At 52.7% G+C, this 13,894-nt stretch overlaps 1 protein-coding gene across 6 annotated transcripts in view; it reads left to right on the top strand.

Moving 5' to 3' along the window:
- KAZN (kazrin, periplakin interacting protein) overlaps positions 1–13,825 on the top strand; it is a 719,120-nt gene extending 705,295 nt beyond the window's left edge. For 4 of the 6 annotated variants that reach the window (XM_030537471.1, XM_030537474.1, XM_030537475.1 and 1 more), the window contains 2 exons: positions 8,814–8,946; positions 11,738–13,822. In XM_030537471.1, coding sequence (XP_030393331.1) covers positions 8,814–8,946; positions 11,738–11,902 — 298 coding nt within the window. In that variant the 3' untranslated portion in view covers positions 11,903–13,822. Of the gene's footprint in view, positions 1–8,813; positions 8,947–11,737 lie in introns of all 6 variants that reach the window. The other 2 variants (XM_030537473.1, XM_030537472.1) reach the window with 2 other exon arrangements.
- Positions 13,826–13,894: the final 69 nt, after the last annotated feature.

Raw genomic sequence — 13,894 nt, 5'->3', positions numbered from 1 at the left:
AACAACTTTCTATAACAGGCTGAGTTGGACTTCTGTTACCTTAGGCAACGTAGAGTAGAGGCCTCTGCACTGCAGGTCTGCATGGTGTGTACGGCATTCATTCTCTGCCTGGCACTTCCGTCCACACAAGCAGGATTTATGCAAAGTATCCAGTTGAGAGCTGAGAGGGGAATTCTCCTGCAAATTTCCAGCATAGACAGTGAGATTTCAAGCTTCTGCAGGCCTGACTATACAGATGGCTCTGGATAGTTGACTCACCCAAAACAGATGGTTCACAGTGCAAATATTGTGCTTTTGTTTGCACACACATACTACACACACCCCCAAAGAGCCCAGGCAAATTGGGAGCCCTGGAGTTTCTGAACTGTCAATATTGTACAAGCAATTAGACGTGTTGACAGCAGAAGGCGTTGCGCTGGGGATGGCAGGCAGCATTGTACATTGCAGAACCCATCCACTAGACAGCGATGTTTCTGCCTGTCCTGATTAGTGCTCTGTTACTGTCACGCAGCCAGAATGGCTAAGGCACAGCCCACCCTCCTGGCACCAAAACCAGCTATCCAAAGGATGGCTCATGGCACTGCTAATGAGATGGGAAGGATTTCACCGCTAGGTCAGCTGCTCAAATCCAGCATGTCAGGAGAAACTTTAAAGATGCTACCATCTTACTAGGTCTTTGGAGACCTACATAGAATAAGTTGGGGGTTTTCAGTCCATTGTCCCAACTGGTAGAAGAGGTCAGGGCCAGAACTGGATAAATTCATGGAGGTTAAGCCCATTAATGGCTATTAGCCAGGATGGGTAAGGAATGGTGTCCCTAGTCTTGTTTTGTCAAAAGGTGGTGATGGACGGCAGAAGAGAGATCACTGATCATTACCTGTTAGGTTCACTCCCTCTGTTGCACCTGGCATTGGCCACTGTCAGCAGACAGCATATTGGGCTAGATGGACCTTTGGTCTGACCCAGTGTGGCTGTTCTTAAGTGTCTGGAAAATGTTCCCATCCTCATTTCCAGAGATGGTCCCTTCAGCTCAGGATAGAGGGGCAATGAGAGGAAGTTTACTCTGGCTTTCTCCAGGCTATACCCGTTCAGGGGTGAAGCAGGATATGAGATGATCAGAGATAATGAGGTGTCTGAGGGGAACCTCACAGAGGGGGAGCCAGGAGGCGCCATCTTGAATCCGTTTCTCCCATTAGAGGAATCCTGAGTTGTCAACAATGGTTCTTCTTCGAGTGATTGCTCACATCCATTCCAGGTAGGTAGGTGTGCGCGCCGCGCGTGCACGTTCGTCGGAAACTTTTTTACCCTAGCAACTCCAGAGGGCCGGCAGGTCGCCCCCTAGAGTGGCGCCGCCATGGCGCTCTATATATACCCCTGCCGGCCCGCCCGCTCCTCAGTTCCTTCTTACCGCCGTGTCGGTCGTTGGAACTGTGGAGCGCGGCTTAGCTGTCCTCCACGTCCCTAGCTCTCCTAGTTCTCTATCGTTTATCTATCGTTCATCTCTAGTTCAACATTATAGTTGTTAATTAGTTTGTTAAGTAGATAGTTTAGTTAAATAGTTGTTAAGTAGTTCTTCGCCGGGGGCTTAGCCCTTCCCGGCACCCGGCGCCAGGCTCATGCCTGTTTCGCCGGGCTTCAAGCAGTGTGCGGCCTGCAAGAAGCCCATGCCTACCAGCGATCCCCACGAAGCGTGCCTGAAGTGCCTCGGGGAATCGCATAGATCCGACAAGTGCCGCATCTGTAAGGCTTTTAAGCCGAGGACAAAGAAGGAGAGGGATCAGAGGCTCCGAACTCTCCTAATGGAGGTGGCACTTGACCCGTCGGCTTCGCAGGCCGTGGTATCGGCACCGGCACCGGATCGCTCCGGCACCGAGAAGACTCCTCGGCACCGACCATCTCCGGCACTGGAATCAGAGTCAAGGCCGTCGAAGTCTGATACTCCGGCCAGGCAGACCCGGCTTGAGCGCCCGGCCTCGACATCGGCCGCGGCGCCGCCGGCACCGTCAGCACCGTTGACTCCGGGCCCGGCGGGTCCGTTGAGTCCGGTGCCGCCGAGCTCCCCCATGAGATCTGGGGTTGAGGTAGCGGTCCCATCCACACCGGAGACCTTCGCCTCGGCTCGGGACCTTATTGCCCTGACTGAGCCCACTCGGCTGCCACCCCCGGTACCTCCGGTGCGGGTTGTGTCCAGAGGCAAGCCCATGATGTCGGCGCCGCCCAGAGACAGTCGTTCGCCACCCAGGTCCCGACGTCTTGGGCGCTCCAGATCCCGACGCCGCTCGCAGTCCCGGCACCGCTCCCCTCAGCGGTACCGGTCGCACTCGCGGCAACGGTCGGCATCGAGGCGGTCGCGGTCAGGCTCCAGTCGGCGACACCGGCACCGCGACTCCAGGAGCAGGTCCCGACGCTACTCGCCGCACCGGTCGACCTCCCGGCACCGAGCTGGTGGCAGGTCCCGGTCTCGGTCGACCTCCCGGCGCCGAGCTGGTGGTAGGTCCCGGTCGACCTCCCGGCACCGAGCTGGTGGCAGGTCCCGGTACCGAAGCGGCACCCGGTACCGATCAGGATCCCGGCACCGTGACAGATCCCGGTCCCGATCCCGGTCCCGGCACCGATATGACTCCCGGCACCGGTCCCCGGCACCGAGACGATCCTCCGTGCCGGCCCGCACAGACCCTTACCATCCGGGGTCGGCCCCACCGTGGCCCTCGAGACAGCCGTCCGTATCCTCCCAGACGGACAGCGGGTATGCGCTGGGCACCGACCGGCAGGCGGCGCTGTTCGGGGATCCGCCGCTGCAAGACCAAGGCCCACAACAGTGGGGATTCTGGACACCCTGGGCATACCATCAGGCCCAGGGCCCCCAGCAGCTCCCTGCTAGACCGGCGACTGCGGACCGTAGGGCCCCTGAAGCCTCCTTGTCTCGCCCCCCTCCCTCCCCGGAAGGGGAGGAAGGGTCCAAACAGCAGGACTCCGCTGTGGCTCCGGAGGCAGAGGCGAGGGCTGAGGAAGACCCTCAGTTGGACACTCTCGTGCCTGGGGTCTCATCATCCTCCTCCCCGGATGAGGCGGTGGCGGGTACCTCCTCCAACAGTCCCCCCCCGCTGGATCTCAGGGCGCACCAGGACCTCCTCAGGCGATTGGCTCAAAATCTGAGTCTGCAGGCAGAGGAGGTCTCGGAGATAGAGGATCCAATTGTCACCATCCTCTCTTCTGATGCTCCCACCAGGGTCGCCCTGCCTTTCATACGGACCATCCAGGCCAACGCCAATACTATCTGGCAGTCCCCGGCCTCCATCCCTCCGACAGCGAAAGGAGTCGAGAGAAAGTACATGGCCCCTTCTAGGGGATACGAATATCTACATGTTCACCCGACTCCCGGTTCACTGGTGGTGCAATCGGTGAACGATAGGGAGCGTCACGGCCAGGAGGCTCCGGCCCCCAAGTCCAGAGAGGCCAGGCGGATGGACCTCCTTGGCCGTAAGGTGTATTCGGCTGGGGCGCTGCAGCTCAGGGTCTCTAACCAGCAGGCCCTGCTGAGCAGATACGCCTTTAACTCCTGGGTGGCAGTGGACAAATTTAAGGAGCTGCTGCCACAGGATGCTCGCCAAGAGTTTACGGCCATCTTGGACGAAGGCAAGAAGGTCGCACGCACGGCCTTACAAGCCTCCTTGGACGCTGCGGACTCGGCTGCCCGTACCCTCGCGTCAGGAGTTACGATGCGTCGCATCTCCTGGCTGCAGGTTTCTGGCCTTCCGCCGGAGCTCCAGCACACTATACAGGACCTTCCTTTCGAAGGCCAGGGCCTGTTTTCCGATAAGACAGACCCCAGACTCAAGAGTCTAAAAGACAACAGGGTCATCATGCGGTCCCTCGGGATGCACACCCCCGTGACGCAGCGTAGACCCTTTAGGTCGCAACAACAGCAACAACGTAGGCCGTTTTCCCAGTTCCGCCAGCGGCAGGACCTTTACAGGCGCCGCGGCAGGAACGGCAAGCGCAGGCAGTCTGGGAACCAAGGGGGGCAGAACCAAGGCTCCTCAAAACCCCCGCCTGGTCCTAAGCCTTCATTTTGAAGGTGCGCCCGAGGGCGCGGTAACAGTTTCCCCTATGGATCCTTCCCCCCCGTTTTCAAACCGCCTTTCGTTTTTCCTCCCGGCGTGGTCCCAAATAACATCGGACCGCTGGGTCTTAAGCATGGTGCAGACGGGATACCGCCTGCAGTTTGTTTCGTTTCCTCCTTCCCGCCCTCCTTCCTCGTCCCTCTTCAGGGACCCCTCTCACGAGCAATTCCTTCGGCAGGAGGTGCAGACGCTCCTCAGCAAAGGAGCTATAGAGGCGGTTCCGGAAAACGAGAAAGGCAAGGGGTTTTATTCCCGCTACTTTCTGATCCCCAAGGCCAAGGGGGGCCTCAGGCCTATCCTCGACCTGCGAGAACTCAACAAATACCTCGTGAAGTTGAAGTTCCGCATGGTATCCCTGGGGACCATTATTCCATCCCTGGATCCAGGAGACTGGTACGCCGCCCTCGACATGCAGGACGCGTAATTCCACGTTGCCATTTGGCCGCGCCACAGACGCTTTCTCCGCTTCGTTGTGGGGGCTCTTCATTATCAGTTTGCAGTCCTCCCATTCGGCCTGTCCACGGCCCCGAGGGTGTTTACAAAATGCATGGCAGTTGTCGTGGCGCATCTTCGGCGCAACCGTGTCCACGTGTTCCCTTATCTGGACGACTGGTTGATTCGGGGCACGTCGGAACAGCAGGTCAACAGCCATGTCCGCATGATCACCGCCATATTTGCAAGTCTGGGCCTCTTGATAAACACAGACAAGTCCACTCTGAGGCCCACGCAGAAGGTGGAATTTATCGGGGCCGTCCTGGATGCCACTGTGGGCAGGGCCTCGCTGCCTCTGCAACGGTTCCAGACCATGGCGGCGATCGTTCAACGTTTGCGGTCAGCCCCATTGACGTCAGTGAGGACATGTCTAGCCCTGTTAGGCCACATGGCGGCGTGCACTTTTGTGACCGACTACGCTCGGCTCCACATGAGGCCTCTCCAGCTGTGGCTTATCAGTCATTACAGGCCGGCAAGGCAACCTTTAGACATGTTAGTCACAATCCCCCAGAAGGTCTTAGATTCTCTCGGCTGGTGGTTAGACCAGTCCGTATTATGTGCGGGTCTTCCCTTTCACCCCTCTCAGCCCTCGGTATCCCTGACAACGGATGCCTCAGATCTAGGCTGGGGGGCCCACCTAGGGACCCTGCGGACACAGGGCCTGTGGTCCCAGGAGGAGGTGGGGCTCCACATCAACATGCGGGAGTTGAGAGCGGTCCGCCTTGCTTGTCAAGCGTTTTGTCATCAGCTTCAGGGTCGTTGTGTCGCCGTGTTCACGGACAACACGACGACCATGTACTATATCGACAAGCAGGGAGGCACCAAGTCCTCCTCCCTCTGCCACGAGGCGATACGACTCTGGGACTTTTGCGTAGCCCACTCCATTCACCTCAGGGCTTCCTTCCTCCCTGGAGTACGGAACACTCTGGCGGATCGATTGAGCAGATCCTTCCTGTCACACGAGTGGTCCCTTCGCCCGGACGTCGCTCTCTCCATTTTCCGGAGGTGGGGTTATCCCCGGGTGGACCTCTTCGCGTCCAAAGGGAACAGGAAGTGCCAAGCGTTCTGCTCCTTTCAGGGCAGGGAGCCGGGGTCGATAGCGGATGCCTTCCTCATCCAGTGGTCAACCCACCTGTACTATACATTTCCCCCGTTCCCTCTGGTCCACAAGGTCCTCCTGAAGGTGCGCAGGGACAGGGCTCTCGTGATCATGGTGGCCCCGGCATGGCCCAGGCAGCACTGGTACACCATGCTGCTGGACTTGGCCATAGCCGACCCAGTTCCCCTGCCCCTTCATCCGGACCTGATTACCCAGGACCACGGGACCCTCTGTCACCCAGACCTGCAGTCGCTGCACCTAGCGGCGTGGCTCCTGCGTGGCTGACTGGTTCCGAGCTGCGCTGCTCCACGCCCGTAAGAGAGGTGCTCTTGAGCAGCAGGAAACCGTCCACAAGAGCCACATATTCGGCGAAATGGAAACGCTTCTCCTGTTGGTGCGTAGAGAGAAATCTCCGCCCTATGGAAGTTTCGGTAACCGAAATCTTAGACTACGTTTGGTCCCTCAAAGGGCAAGGTCTGGCCTTATCGTCGTTGCGAGTCCACCTAGCAGCTATCTCCACCTTTCACCCGGGTGCGGACGGTCGCTCCGTTTTTTCTCACCCGACGGTGTCGAGATTCCTTAAAGGGCTGGAACGTTTATTCCCTAACGTCCGTCCCCCTGCTCCAACCTGGGATCTTAACCTGGTGTTGTCCCGGCTCATGGGGCCCCCCTTTGAGCCGTTAGCTACTTGCTCCCTGCTCTACCTCTCTTGGAAAACTGCCTTTCTAGTGGCTATCACCTCAGCTAGACGGGTGTCGGAGCTCCGAGCTCTTGTGGTAGACCCCCCATATACGGTCTTCCACAAGGACAAGGTGCAGCTGAGACCACACCCTGCTTTTCTGCCCAAGGTGGTCTCAGCCTTCCACGTCAACCAAGAGATTTTCCTTCCGGTTTTTTTCCCAAAACCTCACTCCTCAGGCAGGGAGCAGCAGCTCCACTCGCTGGATGTCCGTAGGGCTCTCGCGTTCTACATAGAGAGGACTAAGCCCTTCCGAAAATCCCCCCAGCTTTTCGTGGCGGTAGCAGATCGTATGAAAGGGCTCCCTATCTCCTCCCAGAGGGTATCCTCTTGGGTTACGTCCTGTATCAGGACCTGTTATGACTTGGCCCATGTCCCTACGGGCCGTGTGACTGCGCATTCTACCAGGGCGCAGGCGTCGTCGCTAGCTTTCCTCGCCCGTGTGCCCATCCAGGAAATCTGTCGGGCAGCGACCTGGTCATCGGTCCACACTTTTGCTTCCCACTACGCCCTGGTCCAGCAGTCGAGGGAGGATGCGGCCTTCGGAACTGCAGTGCTCCGTGCCGCGACTTCTCACTCCGACCCCACCGCCTAGGTATGGCTTGGGAGTCACCTACCTGGAATGGATGTGAGCAATCACTCGAAGAAGAAAAGACGGTTACTCACCTTTGTAACTGTTGTTCTTCGAGATGTGTTGCTCACATCCATTCCACACCCGCCCTCCTTCCCCACTGTCGGAGTAGCCGGCAAGAAGGAACTGAGGAGCGGGCGGGCCGGCAGGGGTATATATAGAGCGCCATGGCGGCGCCACTCTAGGGGGCGACCTGCCGGCCCTCTGGAGTTGCTAGGGTAAAAAAGTTTCCGACGAACGTGCACGCGCGGCGCGCACACCTACCTACCTGGAATGGATGTGAGCAACACATCTCGAAGAACAACAGTTACAAAGGTGAGTAACCGTCTTTTTCTCCCTCCTGCAGAGAGGGAATAAGACCAGCTTAGCAGCTAGTGAGCCGGCAGCAGGAAGAGGGGGAGACGGAAAGGCTGGTGATATAAGAGTCGCTTCCCAAGCAGTTGTGTGAAATCAAAGCATGTGCATTGACAGTGGGGAGGCTGAACGACCCTGGCCCCAAGCTGACTGAGAATGGAGTCACTGCTGGCCACCGGAGATTGGCTTGTGAGATCAAATGACACTTGTGAAGAAAAGGGGAATGTCCATGAAAGGCACAAAAGCGAGGCAGGTGCAAGGACTGACTTGGACCTAGGGTGACTAGACAGCAAGTGTGAAAAATCAGGACGGGGGTAAGGGGTAATAGGAGCCCATATAAAAAAAAGCCCCAAATATCGGGACTGTCCCTATAAAATCGGGACATCTGGTCACCCTACTTGGACCCTGCATCCCTCGAGCGAGCGGAGGAGCAGCAAAAAGATTTCCGTGTGCCACAGTGTCACCACCACTTAACACTGCAGAGCGAGAAGAAAACATGGCTGCCGGGGACTGTGGCACTGGGCGGGAATGGCTTCTGGGAGGTAGAAAGCCAGGGTGTCGATTGATGGGAAGGCAAATTGAAAGTGACTGGATGGCAGCAAGAAGCAGGTGATGTTAACTGCGAGCAATGGAGAGGACTGGACTGTGTCACGGCACAGATGGGAAAGGGGCCTGTTATGTCTTCCTCCCTGCACCCTGTAAAATCTCTCTTTGGCAAATGCACCCTCATTTATATCCAGCTGGAAAGCCCAGAGTGCTGTTCATTGCCTGAAGTTCATTATTTTGGGAAGCAGGAATTTGCTGTGCCAAGTCAGAGCACAGATGGAGCTGACCTCTTCTGAAGCTTCTGGGGACGTGGAGCCAGGTTTTTTTTCATCTCATGATAGACACAGGGGGCCGGGTGGAAAGTCTGGCTCTGAATCTGGCCTTTCACAAATACTGGGTTTGTTGAAGTTTTGTTTTGGGCCTGACTCTAGCAGACAATGTTGGCTCATGGGACTTTTAGCCAGTTACCAGTACCTGATGCTTGAGAGGAAGGCAAAAATGCCATATACTTGGCCTAATATGCACCTCTACACACAGAGAAGGAGAGAAGAAATTATTTCTTGATCCCTGCGGCCATCAGAATACACTGTGCAGCATGAGATCCTGCCCTAGCATGTATGTTAAAATTGAGCCTCAATTATTGGCTGTCATGGATGCATGTTTTAACTGGTCATCGGATGAACCAGCCCTTTTAAAAAATCCAGCCACCACTTGTTCAGTTTGGTGTGTTTTCCCCCCGCAACCTGGAAGGGTTTGGGAACGTGGCTCTTTTGTTTGCTGACTCCACATTAAAAATTGCTGTGAGCTGAGTGTATGTTCATTGCTCAGCCCTGCAGGTGTTCTAGAGAGCGACCGGTATGGAATATCGACTCTCCTCAAACAGGGTTCGCTCAGGCGCTCCTCCAGCGCTACCAGGCAGAGCAAGGAGGAGGGGAACAGCTTAAAATGCAAAGCAAGCAGGGTAAGTCTGTTCACATTTTTACAGGGGAGGCTGGCGGGGAGGCAAATATGACACTACGGTCCAAACTGGTTACAAAATACGATTGAAAAATCTGGGCCTGAGCTGTTTTGAAAATGTGACTTGATTACTGCTTACTCTGGATCAGGTCCCCTTTTCCTGCTGTTCTCCCTTTGAAGTTCTATCTCTTCACTTTTATGGTCCTATCAGTACAGCCTATGGAGGTTCAGATAGAGACCCATGAAAAACTGGACAGGCAGTACAACTCTAGAGTGCCCTAGTAAACCCCTCTGCATTTTTCCCCACTGATGATGATAACAGTTATCAACCAGGTGCGTGAGTAAGGGCATTAAGCAGCATAATGCAAGATGGGTGATTATAAATCATATTCTTTAAGGTAATTAAATGGCACTGAAAAGCCTTTTTGTGTCCAGGGAAAGTTGGCATTTTTAAGCCTGGAATTTATGTGATGAGTAACTCAGTAACAAACCAATTATAACTTGCATAGGCTGGGCCATTTAATCACTAAGTCCAACTGACTTCCTTCTCCCGGCTGGAAATGACTGATTTTCTGCTTGGAATTGTCATTTCATCACCATGATAATTGGGGATGTAGATACTCAGAAAAGGCATGTGTGAGCTAATGAAATAAGTAATTGCATTCATTTAATAATTTGCGCTTTCTCTCTATCTCTCTCTCTCTCCGTCTAGATATCTCTATAAATATCTCAACATATCTATATATAGCTTAGAAATACTCTAAAATAGTTTTAGAAATATTTGGAAATACTCTTATTCACATAGGTGCTGGGCCAGCAGTCTAAGGCACCCCAGTGCAATGGCTGGAAAGAGTCAAAGCTTTCTCTAGAGATCTCAAGGGAGCACTGGTTCAGCCCTTTTGTAGGGTTAGTATCTTATGTTGCTTTCTAGCGCCCACTGCTGGCCAGTATCATGAACTCCATTGACTGGCAATGTGCCATGCCACTCCAGATGGCTAGAAGACGGGGCCAGCCTGAAACAAGGGCTGGAATCTCAGCTGATCCAAACTGAAATCTCGCCATTGACTTTAATGGTGCTGTACTGATTAACACCCATGGAGGAACTGGCCCTGGGTCTTTAGAGTTAAAGGGGAAACAATGGGGGACTTCAGGACAGATTCTGAAACCATCCCTCCCAACCTCTTCCTTAGGAAGAACAGACAGAGAACGCGGAGTCCCTGGTGGAAGCTGCAGGGTGGTTGTTTGGAAATATGGAGCAGGATGCAAACTAGGCAAACATATTTCAAGCCTTAATGTGAGGCTGTAATCAGACAAGGCATTTTTTTAAAGTGTGAGTGGATTCTCCTCCGAAAAGTAACTGTAAAAATGCCACCCTGGAACTTCCCTGGTTCTTACAGCTCAGTGACTTGAGGTTAGAGTCACCTAGATTATAAGCACAAAATAATAATAAATTCCTAACCACCAGCCCTGCAAATGGAGGGCCTAATTCTGCTACCCTTACTCACGCTGAGTGGTGCCTCATTATTTGGGTAGTTTGACTAGAAGTACCTTGAGTACAAGTGGCAGAATCAGGCCCCTCAGCGAGGGAGCTGACAATCAAGCTGTGCGCGGATATGACTGGCAATGAGGAACCTGCAGAGAGAACTTAGTTAAAAATTCTATTGAGGACACCTGAGCCAGAATAGATCCACCTTGTTCTCCTGCAGCTGTATTGGCTGGGCAAAGGTAAGCGTACAAAAGCAATAGGAACCTGTATCAGTAAGACAGACTCAGGGAACCAGATCTGTAGTGTAAAGATGAGCCAGATTTCGAGTCACTTTTCTGCTTATTACTACACTTTTTAAAAAAAAAAATACTTTTTTCTTACTTAACACAAATGTAGCCCTGCTGATGTCACTCAAACAAACATTCTTGTCTCCTCATACAACAGCCAGTCCAGCTATGGGTGAGTGAGCTGGATTTGGTACTGCCTCAGGAATCAACAGGTGTTGGTGCCATTCTGATTACAGAATCGTTATTAACGCTATTGGTCCAAAAGGCAGAACTGACAAGGTTGGACTCTCCGGACCAGCTGGCGTAAATCAGCGTCACTCTGTTGGCTGCAGTGGAGCTATGCCAACTTATCCCTGAGAGCAAGAGCCTTGTCTGCTGCATGTCTACACTGCAATTAAAAACCCATGGCTGCCCCGTGCCAGGTGACTTGGGCTCATGCGGTTCGGACTAAGGGGCTGTTTAAGTGCAGTGCAGACATTTGGGCTCAGGCTGGAGCCCAAGCTCTGGGATCCTCCCGACTTGCAGTGTCCTATAGCCCGAGCTCCAGTCTACACTGCTATTAAATAGCTCCTTAGACTGAGTCCAAGTAAGTAGACATGCCCTCAGATTCCAGATTTGAGTTTCCAGTGCTAGCAATTAGAGAAACAAACCTTTGCTTTGTCTACTGAGCAAATTTGGATCTGGAAGCTCTCGTGATGCGGAACTCTGCGGCAATGACATCTTTACAATCCTACTCCTGACTGTAAGTGGATTTAAAAGGAGCTTTGGGTCAGTTCTTGATTAAGCAAATCTAGTGCCCCCTTCCCTCCATGACAATATCATGCATCCTGTCTCTTTCTCCCCAAGACAGTAGAATCATAGGACTGGAAGGGACCTCAAGAGGTCATCTAGTCAAGTCCCCTGCACTCCTGGCAGGACTAAATATTATCTAGACCATCTCTGACGTGTTTTTCTAACCTGCTCTTAAAAATCTCCATACAATGATGGAGATTATCCTTACATTCCTCTGATTTCATTTGCAGCTTCCCCTGGGGAAAATTGGAAGGGGATTCAGTGGAAAAGACACTGATTTCCATGATGACTACGGATCTCTCAAAAACGAAGAGTGCTGTGAGGATTTGAAGCTAAGTAGGCCAGAGCAATGCCGCCTGGAACGCTTTGGCAGCCTGGAAGTCACCAATGTGTAATGAATTGGATTGTTCAGGCAAGACAGGACTCGCTGGAATCAACAGTGACATTGTGGCCAGCAAATGGGAAAGAAATATGAAGAGAATGAATGAAACGCAGACTTCTTTGGTTGTACATATTATAGCCATTGCTAGAGGAAACTCTGTTCAGACCTAACACGGTGGCGTGTCTTTGTTTAAAGTGTCTGTCTTGTGTTCATACTGGGGGACCCAGATAAATCCAGTACCGATTCCCTATAGTAAAAGATTTCCAGCAAGCATTCCAGAAAATTTTCAGAGATGAACCTGGGCCCGCAGTGAAATGATAGCAATGCTCACCCAATGACCTGACCAATCCGTTCTTCTCTCTGGGTGGGCCCCCCACAAATACAAAATGCACTCATGGGATGACTGTGGGGACCCAGGACTGCCAGCTTGAAGGGGGCAGGATAGACCAGCCCTGGTGAGATTGTTTCCAGCTGTCATGACCCAGCATCAGCCCATCAGGTTTGTCTATTGCTTTGACGTCGCACAGGGGAGGAAGGATAAAAAGAAAGAGGAAACATGATGAGGAGGAGAAATTAGGTGAATGAAAATAAACACATGCTTTGGAACAGGGTGGGGAGACTGGAAAGGTCTGGCCCTTTGGGGCACCCTCAGTGCTGTCACTGACCCTCATTATGCAAAGTGGTGAACACCCGCTGGGAGCGCTGCAGGAGATCAGTGGGAAGTGAGGCCGTGAAACGCCTCCCACTCAGAACCTTGAAGGATCAGGCCCTTTCATTGGTCTCCAGTGCATAGATCCCATTGTGAGCCCTGCTTTAGAAATACCATCGATAGACAGTAATGTCAGGCAGGGGCAGTACTTCCTCATCTGCAGTCACTTCAACATTGTGCAGCAAGAGATCAAAAACCTGACTCACCTCTCAGCCTCTAGAGCACTCACAGCTTCCAAAATTGACAGATAGCATCTGTAGGAGCAGCCCTGCTCTTTCAGCTTGCAGTCTCATGTAATTTCACCAACATGGGCAAGCTTTCAGTGCCTGGGTGGGATACCTGCTAGGAAGTGCCTGCTGCTACCAGAAGCGATGCTAGCGATTCCGTAGGTGACATTCTTTCCTGTGAGTCAGTCCTGAGCCAGTGCCCCAGGACGGCTTTAAAGAGAATATGCTGTTGGAGGTGTCCTTGCTTGGATTAAAAATGTGGATAGATGAGCTCCTGCCCCACTGAAGACCACAGAGAGCTTTTTACAAAGCTAAGCAGAGTGTTGGTCCTGATATCTTGACCAAATTCAAACCTTGGTACATACATACTGCCTAGCTTCTTATAATAATTACCTTTCTTCCCTATGAATGATTGTTTAGCGTGTCCGACATAGGCTGGGTGCTGTCTTCCTCCCCAGAAGTGGATGCATTTCAGCAGTGACCGAGCAGTCCATTTGCTGCAGTCTGTAAAGCACTTTGGGGACTTTCTGGTTCAATGGTTCTGTATTATTATCAGTGTGGTCTTACTGTGGTACGATTATTGCTATAAATTCCTGGGCACAAAGGATGCTTCTGTTTATTTATTAGAAGTTATGGGAGCTCATCGGGGCTCTGGGTTCTAAGTAAATGTTTTCTTTTGGTGAAACATATTGTCAGGCAGGCAACTGTTGTGTTTGCTTTAGGCATAAAGGCCTCGCGCCAGCTCTGCCAGTTTCCACCATCTGAGGATCAGGTCCAGTACAGTCAAGTGGCTCAGTAACAGATCCACAAAGAGGAAAGATCAATTTTATTCTTTTAAGGCCACAGAGTAGATGCCAGACAACCACTTTGGAAAACGGAGATGAAGAAATTCCCCAGGCCTGCAAGGTTCAGTAGCATGAATGGCAAAAAAGGAAACACAGAGGGGGAAAAGTCAAGCAAGCATAATATGAAACTCAAGTCTTTGTCCAGAGGAGAACATCACTTACAATTAGAGTGACCAGATGTCCCGATTTTATAGAGATAATCCCAATTTTTGGGTCTTTTTCTT

This window comes from Gopherus evgoodei, chromosome 18 (genome assembly GCF_007399415.2).
Source record: "Gopherus evgoodei ecotype Sinaloan lineage chromosome 18, rGopEvg1_v1.p, whole genome shotgun sequence".
NCBI classification, from domain to species: domain Eukaryota; kingdom Metazoa; phylum Chordata; order Testudines; family Testudinidae; genus Gopherus; species Gopherus evgoodei.
The sequence above is the reverse complement of the archived record's forward strand: the minus strand, read 5'-3'. Positions and strand labels throughout refer to the sequence as shown.